The following is a 15,906-nucleotide window of genomic DNA, read 5'->3' as shown; positions in this document are numbered from 1 at the left end:
TTAACAAGGCTTCCTCTTTCCCCACATACGTGTAAGAGAGGATAGTAAACAATCTAGAATTAGCCAGGCGGTGGTGGTGCACGCCTTTAATCCCAGCATTCGAGAGGCAGAGGCAGGCAGATCTCTGTGAGTTCGAGGCCAGCCTCGTCTACAAAGTGAGTCCAGGACAGTCAGGGCTACACAGAGAAATCTTGTCTCTAAAAAACAAAACAATGGGAAATTAGAGGTGAGAAAAAAAAAGTTGAAAATATTGACATACAGAAAGAGGAGGAGAGATTGGAGCCTCTTGAAGCAGAGGCAGGCGGATATCTTTGAGTTCCAGGACAGCATGGTCTACAGAGTGAGCTCCAGGACACACTACACAGAGAAGCTCTGTCTTGAAAAAGAAAGGGCCTAGAGAGATGGCTCAGAGGTTAAGAGCATTGCCTGCTCTTCTAAAGGTCCTGAGTTCAATTCCCAGCACCCACATGATTGCTCACAAGCATCTATAAAGTGATTGATGCCCTCTTCTGACAGGCAGGTGCACATGCAGATGGACTGCTCGTTTATAAATAAATAAGCATATAATCTCAGCACTTGGGAGGTAAGGCAGGAGGATTAGGAATGGAAGATCATTCTTGGCCACATAGTGTGAGGCCAGTCTGAATTACATGAGACCCTGTCTCAAAATAACCTTTTCTTTTTTTGGTAGCATTAGTTCCATTTAGTTTGTAAGGTTAGCAGTTGTTAACAGATATGGGCATGATGCCATATGTCTTTAATCCTTGCATTCTTAGGGCAGAGAGGCACGATCTCTAGGAGTTCAAACCAGCCAGCACTGACCCTGTCTCAAAAGAAAAGGTTAATAATAAGAGTTAGTTCCCTAGTTAATGGCTAGAAGCATAACTTTGAAACTAATAATTAAATAGCAACGAATGTCCTAACAAATTTTTTTTGTCATTTTTTTTTATTAATTTATTCTTGTTACATCTCAATGTTTATCCCCTCCCTTGTATCCTCCCATTCTTCCCCTCCCCCCCCCCCATTTTCCCATTATTCCCCTCCCCTATGACTGTTCCTGAGGGGGATTACCTCCCCCTGTATATTCTCATAAGGTATCAAGTCTCTTCTTGGCAACCTGCTATCCTTCCTCTGAGTGCCACCAGGTCTCCCCCTCCAGGGGCCATGGTCAAACGTGAGGCACCAGAGTACATGAGAAAGTCATGTCACACTCTCCACTCAACTGTGGAGAATATTCTGACCATTGGCTAGATCTGGGAAGGGGTTTAAAGTTTACCTCCTGTATTGTCCTTGGCTCTAACAAATTTTTTTAATTTTGTGTGTGTGTGTGTGTGTGTGTGTGTGTGTGTGTGTGTGTGTTTTCTAACCATTTCACTAGGTTCAAGAACCTTAAATCCATTCGCAGCTTCATTGTTGAGATTTTGAAGTTCACTAAATACAGCCATCTTCATGCAAGGGATTAATAATTATCACAGTATGTGGTAATTTTATCATCATCTTTTCCCCCCCAAGATAGGGTTTCTCTGTGTAACAGCTCTGGCTGTTGTGGACTCTATTTGTCTCTTTGTAGACCAGGCTGGCCTCGAACTCACAGCCTGCCTCTGCCTTTGAGCTCTGGGATTAAAGGTGTGTACCACCACACCCAGCAGTCATCCTCATCATCATCATATCATTACTGATGTGTATGTGTATGCATGGTGATGGGGGATACATATGTACCAGTGCATGTGTGGAGTTCAGACTGGCAAACGAACACTGTTGCCAGTGGTTATGAGCCCTATGTTACCGTAAAGATGTATGATTGATTAATAGCAGTTCTAGTCTACATTTGGAGTTGTGTTTGGTGTTCTTTAATAGTAGTGTCTTCCAATGAATTGTGATTAGGCATGTTTTCCCTTGGTAAAGACTTTACAGCTATAACTTGTGTGGATACCATGCAAGAAGAAGAAGGAGATAGAGGTGATGATGCTTCAGTGCTGACCAGAAGTGACGACAAACCACACCCTTTCAGTAATCCTCGGTGGGCCACCAGAGTCTTCGCTGCTGACTGTGTCTGTAGAATAATTAACCAGTGTGAAAATGCAAACAGCGCCCATTTTGACATTGCTTTAGCACAAGAAATGAAAAAAAGCGATTCAAGAAGTAAGTGGCATGACCAGATGATAAAAGTAGAGAACTGACTGCTTGTGGTTTTGATTTTAAAAATAAAGCTGTAGCATTGACAGGCCTCATTCTAGTTGGACAAGCGCACTACCTTCTGGCAATGTACTCAGTACGCGGTTATTTATGTTATGTAATATAAATAATGTGTTTAGCCCCTGGCACCTCTGTGACAGAAGGGAAGAACCAACTACTGGTGGTTGCGTGCACCGTGACACACATGCACATGATGCATACGTGCACAGACACACACACACACACATTCCTAAACAATCTTTTGAGGTTTTTTTGTTTTTGTTTTTGTTTTTTTATCAAAACGTTGGTATTGCCAGTCTGAATATACATCGCTTAATAGTTTTCAAACAAGCATTTTATTTTGATGTTTGTTTTGAATGAATATTGTTTTAGATACTAACAATTTAAAATTGGTGTGCCAGGCTGGAGAGATGGCTCAGAATTTAAGAGCGCTAGATGTTCTTCCAAAGGTCCTGAGTTGAATTCCCAGCAACCACATGGTGGCTCACAACCATCTATAATGAGATCTGGTGCCCTCTTCTGGCCTACTGGCGCACATGCAGGCAGAGCACTGGATGCATAATATATAAATAAATCTTTAAAATCACTGATGCTCCCTGACTCCCATACTAGAAATCAGGATTATAGTTGGCTTTTACTAAGATGCAGCAGCTTTTATTGTGCACAAGACAAATTCTTGAGTTTGTCTTGTTTTTTCTAGGTAAATGTTGATTTCCTAAACACTACTGGAACGCATTTAAATTATTTTCTTTTGTTCTCAGAATTTGTAATAGCAAGAATTTTTTAGGAATGAAGGGATTACCATTTTTTTTTTTCATTTCTGTAGCTAGAGACTTTTTTTTATATTTCTATTTTTGACAAAACATGAAAAAAAAACATAAAGAGCTACATGGAAGTTTTTAAAGTCCCTTGGCACCAACATGACATAAAGAGAATAAATTTCTGCCAAGTTCATCACAGTCTAAGATTTACTAAATATAATTAATGTGCTTTCATCAGACAATCTGGAGAGAGTATTTATTGAGAAAACTGCTTGCACTCTTTCTTAAAGAGTGTTAATTCTGCTCTGTGCTATATATATACATACATACATACATACGTACGTACATACATACATATATAGTTGTTTGGTTTTGTGTATATTTGAGTGTGTATTAAATTTTACAAAGTGTTTGAGTAAGCTACTTAACAGTAAATTATCAGGCTACATACATGTTTTATCTTCCTTGCATTAAATTTAGCCTGAAAGTAAGTTTAACACAGGATGAAACAGTCGGGAAAACCTAAAAGGAAGTGTGGGCTATGAAATAAGAAATAATATTATCCCATAGCGTAACCTTAGTTTCAGCCTATTCTTTTTCATGATAATACATCTTCTTCATCTTTAGATGATTTTCTGGTGCTCCATCTTGCTGACTTAATTCGCATGGCTTTTATGGCTGCCACAGACCACAGTGACCAGCTCCGCCTCTCTGGCCTTGACACGCTCTTAGTTGTTATTCGACGATTTGCAGATATCGCAGAGCCAGAGTTTCCAGGTCATGTGATTCTGGAACAGTATCAAGCCAATGTAAGCATTTTCTGCTAGAACTCTCCTGCTATTATTATTAAACAGCTCTGATAAGAGCTGTGAAACTGTGTCATGTCACATGTTTGTTCATAAAGACTCTGCTTCCACCCTTAGCGCTTACCATCGGTGCACAGAAAATACATGTGTTTGTACATGTATTAACTAGTGTTTTATAAAGCTTCAAGTGAACACAGAATGGTATATTTGAAATAGTAACATTCTTACGGGCTGTCACTTACAGGAATAGAAGTCTTTAGTAGGGAATTCTTTCACAAAGTGTCTGAGTAAGCCACTTACCAGTAAATTTTCAGGCTACATCCTGTTTTATCTTCCTTGCTCCTAGATTAGAATGCTGCAGGAAACCTCCTTCAGTATTTTCTCTAGGTATAGGAAAGAACTGGGTTTTGTTTTGGTTTATGATCTTTTAACTGTTTAATAGGCCAAGGATGGAAGTGGATCCATCTGCCTGTTGAGTAACAGGCAGTCTGTAATGGTTAGGAACAAGGAGACACTCTAGAATAGTTCTCCACTTAGTGGGCCAGCTCCATCACTTTTCCCCAGCTCTACTCTGAGCACCCCACAGCTCTCTAAGTGGAAGCAAGGCAGTTCTTCCCACACTCAGGAGCCCTTGCAGAGAAACAGCCCTCTTTAGCAGAAGTCTTCAGAGGTTTTGGTTTTCTGGCATGGTTCCCTGGAGCCAGTTACTAGCTAGCTCTACAGCACCTGCACAGACTGGGAGTTGAGAGGAGGAATGCTTCTCCTCGGGGGTATGCTGCCAGTACCTTTAAAAGTACAGGGTGGACAGAAATAGTGGTACCCATGAAACCTATTCTTAATGATTTACAAATAACATTAAAGGGATGGTCCTGGGTTAATGTTCGATGTGTCATGTAATTCCCTGTTAGGTTGGAGCAGCTCTTAGACCAGCCTTCACTTCAGAGACACCGCCTGACATCACAGCCAAAGCATGTCAGGTAAGTGGATACACATAACCATAGAAACCAGGCGCTTGGGGCTGGAGAAATGGTTCAGAGGTTAATCACACTAGATGTTCTTCCTAAAGGTCCTGAGTTCAATTCCCAGCAACCACATGGTGGTTCACAACCATCTATAATGAGATCTGGTGCCCTCTTCTGGCTGCAGGCACACATGCAGGGAAAATACTGTATAAATAATAAATCTTTTTTAAAAAATGAAGAAGAGGAAGAAGAAGGAGGAGGAGAAGATGAAAAAGAAGAAGAAGATGGAAAAGAAGAAGATGGAGAAGAGAGGAAGAAGAAGAAGAAGAAGAAGAAGAAGAAGAAGAAGAAGAAGAAGAAGAAGAAGAAGAAGAAGAAGAAGAAAGCCAGGCACTTGGGAGACTGAGGCAAGAAGCTTGCTGTGAGCCCAAGGCCAGCCTGGGCTACATACTGAACTCCATCCAATCTTGAAGGTTCTTCCTTATAGTCTCACAGTCATCTTTTTTTTTTTTTTTTAAATATGGAACGCTTCACGAATTTGCGTGTCATCCTTGCACAGGGGCCATGCTAATCTTCTCTGTATCGTTCCAATTTTAGTATATGTGCTGCCGAAGCGAGCACCTCACAGTCATCTTAACGCACCATTTTCCTTTCCTTTTGACATTTGGGAAACTGCCCTGTTTTGTTTTTGGTTTTGTTTTTGTTTTATCCACAACTGCATGGGATCTCAGTCTGTGAGAACAGAGATTCTATTTACAGGAATAGTTCATATTGATAGACTTGTCAGTTTTCATTTGTTCCTATTACAAATACTGCCAAGGGGGGCTGGAGAGATGGCTCAGCGGTTAAGAGCACTAACTGTTCTCCCAGAGGTCCTGAGTTTAATTCCCAGCAACCACATGGTGCCTCACAACCATGTGATCTGATGCCTTCCTCTTGCTGCAGGTGTACATGCAGGTAGAGCACTGTATACATAATAAATAAATAAATCTTTAAAAAAAAAAAAAAAAAAGAGCCAGGTGTGGTGGCGCACGCCTTTAATCCCAGCACTTGGGAGGCAGAGTCAGGTGGATAACTGTGAGTTCAAGGCCAGCCTGGTCTACAAAGCAAGTTTTGGGACAACCAGGGCTACACAGAGAAACCCTGTCTCGGGATAACAAAAAACAAAGGAATAAAAATACTGCCACAGTGAGTCACCATCTTGCATAGGTCCTTTCACTTGAATGCAAGCATGTCAGTGGGATAAAGTGTCCTTGCGGAATTGGTGGTAATTGGTAATATTGGTGGTAATTGGTAATTAGTGGTATTGGTAATTGGTATTAGAGGAATTTGCCAGATAAAACTCACACCAACAATTATGCAAATACCTATGTCCCACATTATCTGTAGCATTGAGTTAACAAACTTTTAGACTTTGATTGACAAGAAACTGTGTCAGGAGAGCACAGGTCAGCATTTCAAACAAAGTTAAGTATGTTTTACATGTCTCTAAAAGGATGTACAACCACACCCAGCTTCCCCTTTGGTTTTAAGGGACTGGGCCTGTTGTCGCTCTGGCTGGCCTTCAGCTAGCCAAATCTGTCCTCATCTTCCTGCTTCTGCCACCCTACTGCTGGGATATAGGCATAACCAGTGATGCTGGTCCTGCAGCCTGCACTGCAGAATGTTACGTGTTTTATTGTTCTTGCTTTGCTTTGTGCTTTTGTTTTGTTTTGTTTTCTCAAGACAGGGTTTCTCCATGTAGCCTAGAACTCACTCTGTAGACCAGGCTGACCTCAAATTCACAGAGGTCTACCTGCCTCTACCTCCCCAGTACTAGAATTAAAGGCATGAGTCACCACTGCCCGGCTTGCTCTGTCTTTTAAATAAAAATAAACTGTTATTAGAAGGATCACAATCTTCCATAGAGTCAGGGAATGTAGCTCAGTAGCAGAACACTGGCCGGGCATATGTGAGATTCTGGGTCCAATCCTCAGCACTGCAAAAGCAAAGATAGAACCTTCCTTGAAGTGTTTCATTTTGTTTTGAGATAGAGTCTTCCTGCGCAGCTCTGGCCAGCCTGGAACACTATATAGACAAGGCTGGCCTCACAGATCCACCCGTCTCTCCCTCCCGAGTGCTGAAGGCACACCACCCCACCCACCTTCATTTTGGAAGTTGTGGCTTTTGTTTCTTTATCTGCTGAATTCTATTAGTTTTCTTGGGTTAAAACATTTTTTCCCAGGATGTAGAGTAGTTAAGAGCTCTGGCTGCTCTTTCAGAGGACCCAGGTTTAATTCCCAGCACCCACGTGGCAGCTGACAGCTGTCTTATCACCTGAATTCTGGAGGATCAGATGCCATCATACAGGCATACAAGCAGGCAAAACACCAATACACATAAAGTGAAAATAAATCTTTTTTTTTTTTTAGATTCCTAAGATTTGGGTGGGCTCTGCTAACCTCAAAAGAGGAAACAAAATCTAACCCTTGGTCTTCTCAAAACCAGGTTTGCAGTGCTTGGATGGCAAGTGGAGTTGTGAGTGACCTCAGTGATCTCCGCAGAGTTCATCAGCTGCTTGTCTCGTCACTAACAAAGATACAGGCTGGAAAAGAAGCTCTCAGTTACCGGTATAATGAAAGCGCCTCCACCATGGAGATCTTAGCCGTGCTAAAAGCCTGGGCAGAGGTTGGTGCTTTTTGGTTGACAGTGGGATTTGTAGAAGCTATCAAACACCATAAACACCAAAGACTGTAAAATACAATTATACAATGAGTCTTGTCGGGGAAGTTTTTGTTCGTCTGTAGTTGTTTGCCTAGGTTTGAACCGAGATCCTTTGACATGGTAGGGAAGGCCTACCCCTGTGAGCCACACCCTAAGCGTGGATTTTTTGAGGCAGGGTCCTCCCAGGTAGCTGAGGCTGGCAATGGAATTTGATTCTCCTCCCTCCACTTCAAGTGCTGAGACCACCAACTCTGTCAGCATGCTAAGTAGTCTGTTTTCAAGGTAAACTAAAGAGTTCTAAATGAGATTTACTTGAGTACTAATTGATGTTGGCCATGCAGTCTAAAGAGCCAAGCGGGAGCAGTTACGAGTTAAAGAAACAGCATCATAGCCAATGAAAACAAACTCCTATTGACTGAAGATGTATGCATTTGCTTATGTGTACTTTGATTTTTTTTTTTTTTTAAGATTTTTATTTATTATATATACATGCCAGAAGAGGGCACCAGACCTCATTATAGATGACTATGAGCCATCAAGTGGTGCTGGGAATCGAACTCAGGACCTCTGGAAGAACAGCCAGTGCTCTTAACCTCTGAGCCATCTCTTTAGCCCAAAAAGTTAAATTTATTTAATGTGTCTGTGCTTATGCATGTGTGTGCTTGTACACACACATGCATACCATGGCATGCATATGGAGGACAGAGGACAGCATGCAGGAGTTGGTTCTCTCTTACCAAGTAAGTTCCTAGGGCCTAACCCAGGTCTTCAGACTGGGCAGCAAGCACCTTTACCTGCTGAGCCAGCTCACAAGCCGTACTTGAATATTTGTAATGTTTTTTCTTAGAAGGACTGAGCTGGCTGGTGGTTAAGCGTGCTTGCTGCTCTTCTAGAGGAACCAAGTTCCTAGTATCCAAAGAAGAAAGAACAAAGAAGAGAAGGAAGGAAGGAAAAAAGAAAGAAGTGGTAGGATGGGTCAGTGGGTAAAGGTGCTTGCTCTATGAGCTTGGCTGCTTGGGTTTGATCTCTGGAACCCATGGAAAGGTAGAAGGAGAGAATCAACCTGACAGAGCTGTCTGCTGACCTCCACACTCTCATCATTGCGTACTCACACACATGTAATGCATACACACATGATAACAATAAATAGAATTCTTTTTTACTTTTTTATTCTTGAGATTATAATATAATTACATTTCTCCCTTTCTTTCAAATCCTTCCTTGTACCCCTGTCCACGGTCCTTCAGATTCGTGGCTGCTTCTTTCATAATTGTTATTGTATGCATGCATATATATATATATATTTGTATGTCTATATTCCCAAAATATAACCTAGTGGGTCTATGTGATGGCACTTGCACATGTGTTTTCAGGGCTAACCCTGTGGCCCTGGGCAGACTGTTGGAGTGCTCTTCCCTGAGAAGAGCGCCTCGCCCACTCCAGCTTTCCTCAGTTGCCTAGAGAGTTTTAAGTTAAAAAAATTTTTTTTACATAAAACTTTGTTTTCACATGGTATTATTTGAAATCTAAATCTCCTTGTTTTTCATTAGACTTATTGGCTTCTCTTAGGTTTTTCCAAGATAATGACTAATCAGCATAACCTATATAATAGAGGCCCATAACCCCGTCTGAAAGCCCTGGAGCCAGATATGTTTAGGCTTCACAATTAGGGGTAAAAGTAATACAGTATGTGTTCTGTGCACCTGTCTTAGAAGAGTGAGACGATGACGGCACCCTGTAGTCAAGCCAATTAGCAGATCTGCAGCAACGCACTGAGTATTCATACTGTGCTGCATATAGAAACAATTAAATCGGTCCAATTTTGCCATTATTTTGACTTAACACAATGAACATATTTCAGAGGGTTTTTGTTTTTGTCTCGAGACAGGTTTTTTATGTTGTGGAGTTGCAGGTAAGTGAGAGTGGCCAGGTAGAAATTTTAATAAGCATATTTTCAGTACTCAGGGTTCACTTGAGAAATGGCTGTCTGCAGCCACATGGTGAGGTGGATTCCTTGGTTAACCTAGAGCACTGTTGTCTGCAGCTGTCATGGCTGCTGAAATGCATAGTGGCAGGATGTTTACCACTGTGTATTATCTGCGAGACACCTCAAGGAAGGTTTTTTATTATTTATTTCCTTCATTATTTCATGTGTATGAATGTTTTAATACCGGCATATGTATGTGTGCACTGCATGTGTACCTGGTGCCTGGGGAGGTCAGAATAAGGTATCGGTCATCTGGGGCTGGAGATACAGGTGGGTGCAAGCTACCATGCGGGTGCCGGGAATGGAGCCCAGGTTCTCTGCAACAACAGCCCGTGCTCTTAACTGCAGAGCCAACCCTCTGCCTCAGAGAGTCTAATCGGCCTACTGTCTGTGTTTATACGTACTCGCCTCTTTTTAAAATAATTTTAACACTTTATTTTTATTAGTTTTACGTGTGTGTGTGTGTGTGTGTCTTTTGAGTGTGTGCTGCTGGAAGCCAGGAGAGGGAATGGACTTGCTGGTAACTCACCCACCCCACGAGAGTTATGGGCAGTGTCGAGCCACCTAAGTGAGTGTTGGGAACTGAACTCACACTTTCTGGTAGAGCCGCAGTATGTGCTCTTAACTGCAGAGGTAGCTCTCCAGCCCAACTGCCTTCTAGACACCACAGAGCGTTTCAAGGTCAGTATTCTCAAAGGCAAGCCTGTGTCTTCAGGAAAGCATAAAAGTGTATTGTTCCATCAGACACGAGGTTTCTCTTCTACTTGTAAACTTTAAACAGGTCTACATAATTGCTGTGCAAAGACATAAAAACCACAAGCAAACCCTGAAGCCTGCTGTTAGTTCAGAAGACAGTGTGAGAAGCGTGTCCCCTCCAGCTGGTGGTCTTCTTGACTTGGTCTGCACAGACCTGGGCACACTGAGCAGGCTCTGGCTGGCTGCGCTTCAGGATTTTGCTCTCTTAACTTTGCCTGCAGAATTTGCCTCCCAGCTTCCTGTTGAAGGTAAGGAGGTAAAATAAGTTAATTTCTAGAGTGATAGTAACTTCTAGTCCAAGATTTCTCCTGTAGTACGTGGTGTTCAGCTGAAACAGTTTCCCCCAGAACAAATTTTTTTTTATGCTGGCATAAGCAGCTAAGAGTTGCATTAGTGTAGACAGTCAGAAAATTTTAATTCCCTAGGTCATAGCCATCTGTCCTCACAGATAGGGTATTGCCACATGCCTCTCCAGAGTAGCTTTAATATCTAATGCGCCCACCAACATGTTTCTTCTCACCTTTCCAACCTAATCTATTGTTGATCTGGTGTCGGGATTGGATTAAAGGAGCGCGCCACTCCCACCCGCCACAGTTTGTTATAAGTCATTCCATGGTTAACTTACTAACTGGGATGGGCAGGCAGCTTGCTTAGCAAAGTGCTGGCCTTGTGTGCATGGGGCCTTGAGTCCAATTTTAAGACTCCACATAATGGGTAAAGGCACTTGACGTCAGGCTTTGTGACCTGAGTTCAGTGCCTGAGACCCACATAATAAAGGAGAGAACTGGCACCTGAAAACGGTCTGACCTCACCAGGCATGGTGGCGCACACCTTTAATCCCAGCACTCGGGAAGCAGAGGCAGCCATATTGCTGTGGGTTCGAGGCCAGCCTGTCTACAAAGCAAGTCAAGGACAGCCAAGGCTACACAGGGAAACCCTGTCTCGGGGAAAATAAAAAATAAAAAAAAAGAAAGTGGTCTGACCCCTCCATGCCCTACCCCCCACAGAACAATAAATAAGCAAACAAATAAAACTTTTAAGAAAAAAGGTATTAGCTTTCCAAGTTATTTTCTTTCGGGTTGTTTTGTTTTTTGTTTTTTGTTTTTTGTTTTTTTTCTTTCTTTTTTTGTTAATCTTGTGTGTGTGTGTGTGTGTGTGTGTGTGTGTGTGTGTGTGTGTGTGTGAGAGAGAGTGATTTGTATGGGGCAGACACCATGGTCCCTGCATTGCAGTAGAGGACAAGCTCAAGTGTTGGCACGTTCCTCACCTTCCACCTTATTTGAGCCAGGGTCTCCCCTTGGCAAGTTAACCTACAAGTTATTGGGAATTCCCCTGTTGCCCATAGGAGCCCTGGTGTCGGGGAAGCACTAAGAGAACCAGGGTTACACACACAGGGTCCTCTCCTCAGTGGAGACAAAAATGCCTGTTTTCCCGCCCACGAGACAGGAAGTGGATTTTGCTAATGACCTAGTGAGCTGTTTGCTCTCTGTAGAGGCCGACCTCGTCCAGATTCTCCAGAATAGTTATCCCAGACTCTTCCCTCCCTAGATCATTACCCATCCCTAGGAGAGGAGTCACGTGCTTCATGGCCTGCTGGCCTCTGTGCTGTTGCTCAGAGACCGGGCTCTCAGCTTTAGAGCCGCCTTCATGGTCACATGGACCTCATGGAGGCGTCTCTGTGTCGGCACACCTGGGATTGGACTGATTGGACTGACTGTTGCCTGGAAACATTTTCCCCCGAATCGTAGTGTGTGTGGTTTTTTGTTTGGTTTGGTTTGGTGTTTTTGAAACAGGGTTTCTCTGTGTAGCCGTGGCTATCCTGGACTCACTCTGTAGACCAGACTGGCCTCAAACTCACAGAGATCCACCTGCCTCTGCCTCTCCAGTGCTGCGATTAAAGTGTACGCCACCACAGACTGGCACCACATTCTTTAAATTTTTTTGAGTTTTTTGTTTTGTTTTGTTTTGTTTCTCTGTGTGGGGGCGGGGGGAGGCAGAGAAAGAAAACTAACACATCCTGGTCCCTTCTCTCTTGTTTCTGAGACTTGGTTTCATGTAGCTTAGGTGGCCTCAACTCTGTTTACAGCTGAGGCTGACCTTGAATTCACTCCAGGTCTTCCCCTCCACAGTCAGAGATTGTGGACACCTGTAAATTACCCTGTGACCCCACAGCGGGACTCTCAGGAGAAATCAATCATTAGTAACAGAATATTGACAGCATAGCAACATGTACAAATGTCCAGAATGCAGGGCTAAGTGAGATGAGAGACAGACAGACAGACAGACCATAGAGAAGGTGCAGAATGTCAAGCCCAAGATGATAGAGTTCATCTGTGCTCATAAAAATCAGAAAGTCCACCCGGGCCACCAGGCCTTTAATCCCAGCCCTCAGGAGGCAGAGGCAGGTGCATAGACAAAGGTAGCCTGGTCTACAAAGGGAGTCCAGGAAAGCCAGGGCTACACAGAGAAACCCTGTCTAGGAAAAAACAAAAATAAATAAATAAATAGATCAGAAAGCCCTTCCCTCAGCAGGGGACCTGCCTAGAAGGGTTACAAACGCACTTTTCGAACCTGATTAGCAACAGTCTTTACCAGTGAAGGAGAAGGCGCACTGGAAGGGGATGTCTCCAATCCCTACTGACGGTCCCTCTCCATAGGAGGGGCTTTCTACACGGCGGAGACCAGTGAGAAGGCGAAGCTGCACTACCACAGTTCCTGGGCACTCATCCTCCACGCTGCGGCCCTGTGGCTCACCAGCACAGGTTTTGCTGACCCAGATGAAGGAGCTACCAATCTCTCCAGGCCTGTAACTCCAACTTCCATGGGTCAGGGCTCTTCGTCGTCATCTGCGGCTGCCGTGAAGTCCCCTGAGGACGTCTACGCTGACAGGTTCCATCTGATTTTAGGTCAGCAGGAGCTTACAGAGCTACGGGACTATCCCTGAGTTGGGCCACTCTATTTGCTGGCTCTTAGTGACATCATTCATCAGTCTAGAGTCCGATTATAAGTTGGCTTCAGTATCAAGTTGATAAATTACAGAAAATATAGGAGAAGTTTGCTCTTTCTACTTTTTTTTTTTTTTTTTTTGGTTGGTGGGAGAAGGGGGTTGTTTTGAGGCAAGATCTCAGTATGTAGCCCAGGCCAGCCTGGAACTCTTGCCTCATCCCCCAAGTCTGAGATTATAGGAAGATGCTACCATCCAGCTCTCCATGGAATTTTGTTTGTTTTATGTATATGTACATGTGCTACCTTGTGTGTACATGTGAGTTAGGTGCCCACTCAAGCCAGAAGGTGGCTTTGGGTCCCCTGGAACTGGCGTTTCAGGCAGCTGTTCCCTGCCAGGTAGGCACTGGGAACTGAACTCGGGTCTGCTGGAAGAGTTGTGTGTGCACTTAACCACTGAGCGATCTCTCTAGCACTTCATGGTTTTTAAAAGATGTTTAGTGATTCTACAAATGTTCTGAATTCCTCTGTATATACATTTAACATATATGAATGTGCTGACATGTCTTTAGTGGTTGTTCTAAACAAGTGCAGATTTTAAGAATATGCCCGGTGACTTTTTTTTTTTTTTTTAAAGAAAGTCAGGAGGCTGGCGAGCTGGCCCTGAAGTTCAGAGCTGTTGATGCTCTTCCAGAGGCTCTGAGTTCAGTTCCAGCATGACATGAGGTGGCTTGTGTCACTTGTAACTTCCACTCTAAGGATCCAACACACAATTTTTTCGTTTTAAATTTATTATGTTTTTCTGTGTCTGGTGTTTTGCTTGCATGTTTATCTATCCACCACTTACATGCTTTATGCCCACAGATGTCAGATCCCCTGAAACTGGAGTTACAGTCAGTTGTGAGCTACCATGTACATGCTGAGAATCGAACCCAGGTCCTCTGGAAAAGCAGCACGTGTTCACTAGCCACTGAGCCATCTCTTCAGCCCCTAAAATGATTTTTAATTAAAAAAAGAAGTTGGGTCTCGAAAAACCAAAAAAAGAAGCTGGGCAGTGGTGACACACACCTTTAATCTCATTACGAGGGAGGCAGAGACAGGTGGATCTCTGAGTTTGGGGCCAGCCTGATCTACAGAGAGAGTTACACACACACACACACACACACACACACACACACACACAATCTAAACCCGTATTCTTGTTTATTGTGCTGTCTTTGCTAAGTCAGCATCATCTCACAGTAGACTCATTAGCAATCTGAACTAGGAATCTCAAGAAGCCTCTTCTTTTTGCCTCTCCCAGGAATCAGTGTAGAGTTTCTCTGTTCCCTGCGCGCAGATGCAACCATGGAGAGCATCGCGGCCTGTCTGCATGCACTGCAGGCCCTTCTCGATGTCCCTTGGCCCAGATCTAGAATTGGCAGTGATCAGGTGATGTATCAAAGCACAGAAGTGTATTCAGGTTACTACAGTGAATAGAACTGAGCAGAGATCACAAAAGAAAAGGATAGCTCCTCTGACAGCCATGTCTTTCTCTGCCTTCCACAGTTGCCTTGTTCAGCACAGTAGCTGTTGGTTCCATGTGGCAATCAGTCCTTTTCTGTTTCTGTGAACCCCAAACTTTGTGGTCATCCCTATTGTATTGCATTGCCCCCAACAGACACTGTAATTGGTGTATACTGCTGTCCGTTACCAAATATTCTCATCATGTGGGTTCTCCCGGCCTTCAGTCTGGCTGTGCTAAAAGGATTGCTCCGGAATGCAGCACCTGCCCAAGCTTCCCCAGGGGGTAAATAGCTGTTAGGCAGGCCCGCTTCGCAATATGTACTGTCTGTCTTGTTACCGCTGGCTCAAGATTTGAAAGTAAATGGATGCTATGATTTTTGTGCTCTTACTTAATTAGTACTATTATTAATTAGGCTTAAAGCATGAGTTGAGGTTTGGGGTTTTTCCCCAGGGGGGCTGGGCAGCGTGGGAGAGTGGTGTTCAGAACAGTGTTTCCCTGTGTAATAGCCCTGGCTGACTATCCTGGACTCACTTTTTAGACCAGGCTGGCCTTGAACTCACAGATATCTGCCTGCCTCTGCTTCCCGAGTGCTGGGATTACAGGCATGTACCATCACACCTGGCTCATGAGTTGAGTTTTTATCTGTGTAGAATTGAACTTGACTGAATTATAAACTTTTATCTATTGTAATATATATACATTATAATATATTGGGGGGGGTGTGTAGATTATAGATTGGGTGGTTTTTTCCAAGACAAGGTATCACTAAGTATCTCTGAATGTCCTGAAACTCACTCTGCAAACCAGGCAGGCTGGCCTCAAACTCACAGAGATCTAACTATCTCTGCCTCCCAATGCTGGTATTAAAGGCATGTGCCACCACCTCTTAGCTATAAACAAAATCTTAACGACAGAAAAGGGAAAAGGGAGTAGAGATTCACCAAGGTATTTTAAATATCTACTTTAGTATTACTTCTTCATTTAAAAAAAAAAAAACTTTTTTATTATGTATACAGTGTTCTGCCTACATGTACACCTGCAGGCCAGAAGAGGGCATCAGATCATATTATAGATGGTTGTGAGCCACCATGTGGTTGCTGGGAATTATACTCAGGACCTCTAGAGAAGCAGTCAGTGCCCTTAACCTCTGAGTCATCTCTCTCCAGCCCCTTCATTCTTTATTATTACAGGAAATTTTAATATTCATCTCAGAATCTGCATGTCAGCCTTTGGCTATGTCTCCAATATCATCATTTCAGACATGGATGAAAATGATCTTTTGTCA

At 43.3% G+C, this 15,906-nt stretch overlaps 1 protein-coding gene and 1 non-coding gene across 2 annotated transcripts in view; one reads left to right on the top strand and one right to left on the bottom strand.

Moving 5' to 3' along the window:
- The window catches only part of Heatr5a (HEAT repeat containing 5A), a 105,106-nt gene that overhangs the window by 77,149 nt on the left and 12,051 nt on the right, over positions 1-15,906 (top strand). Inside the window, exons 24-30 of the mRNA XM_051145883.1 lie at positions 1,906-2,142; positions 3,585-3,766; positions 4,672-4,740; positions 7,213-7,392; positions 10,197-10,419; positions 12,829-13,077; positions 14,418-14,545. Of these exons, the coding sequence (XP_051001840.1) occupies positions 1,906-2,142; positions 3,585-3,766; positions 4,672-4,740; positions 7,213-7,392; positions 10,197-10,419; positions 12,829-13,077; positions 14,418-14,545 (1,268 nt within the window). The remainder of the gene's footprint in view (positions 1-1,905; positions 2,143-3,584; positions 3,767-4,671; positions 4,741-7,212; positions 7,393-10,196; positions 10,420-12,828; positions 13,078-14,417; positions 14,546-15,906) is intronic.
- Positions 5,240-5,346, bottom strand: LOC127197729 (U6 spliceosomal RNA). The gene has a single exon (XR_007831727.1). It is a non-coding gene; the product is annotated as a U6 spliceosomal RNA (small nuclear RNA).

The sequence above is a fragment of the Acomys russatus genome, chromosome 1, assembly GCF_903995435.1.
Source record: "Acomys russatus chromosome 1, mAcoRus1.1, whole genome shotgun sequence".
Taxonomy (NCBI): domain Eukaryota; kingdom Metazoa; phylum Chordata; class Mammalia; order Rodentia; family Muridae; genus Acomys; species Acomys russatus.
This window is presented reverse-complemented; position numbering and strand designations above follow the sequence as displayed.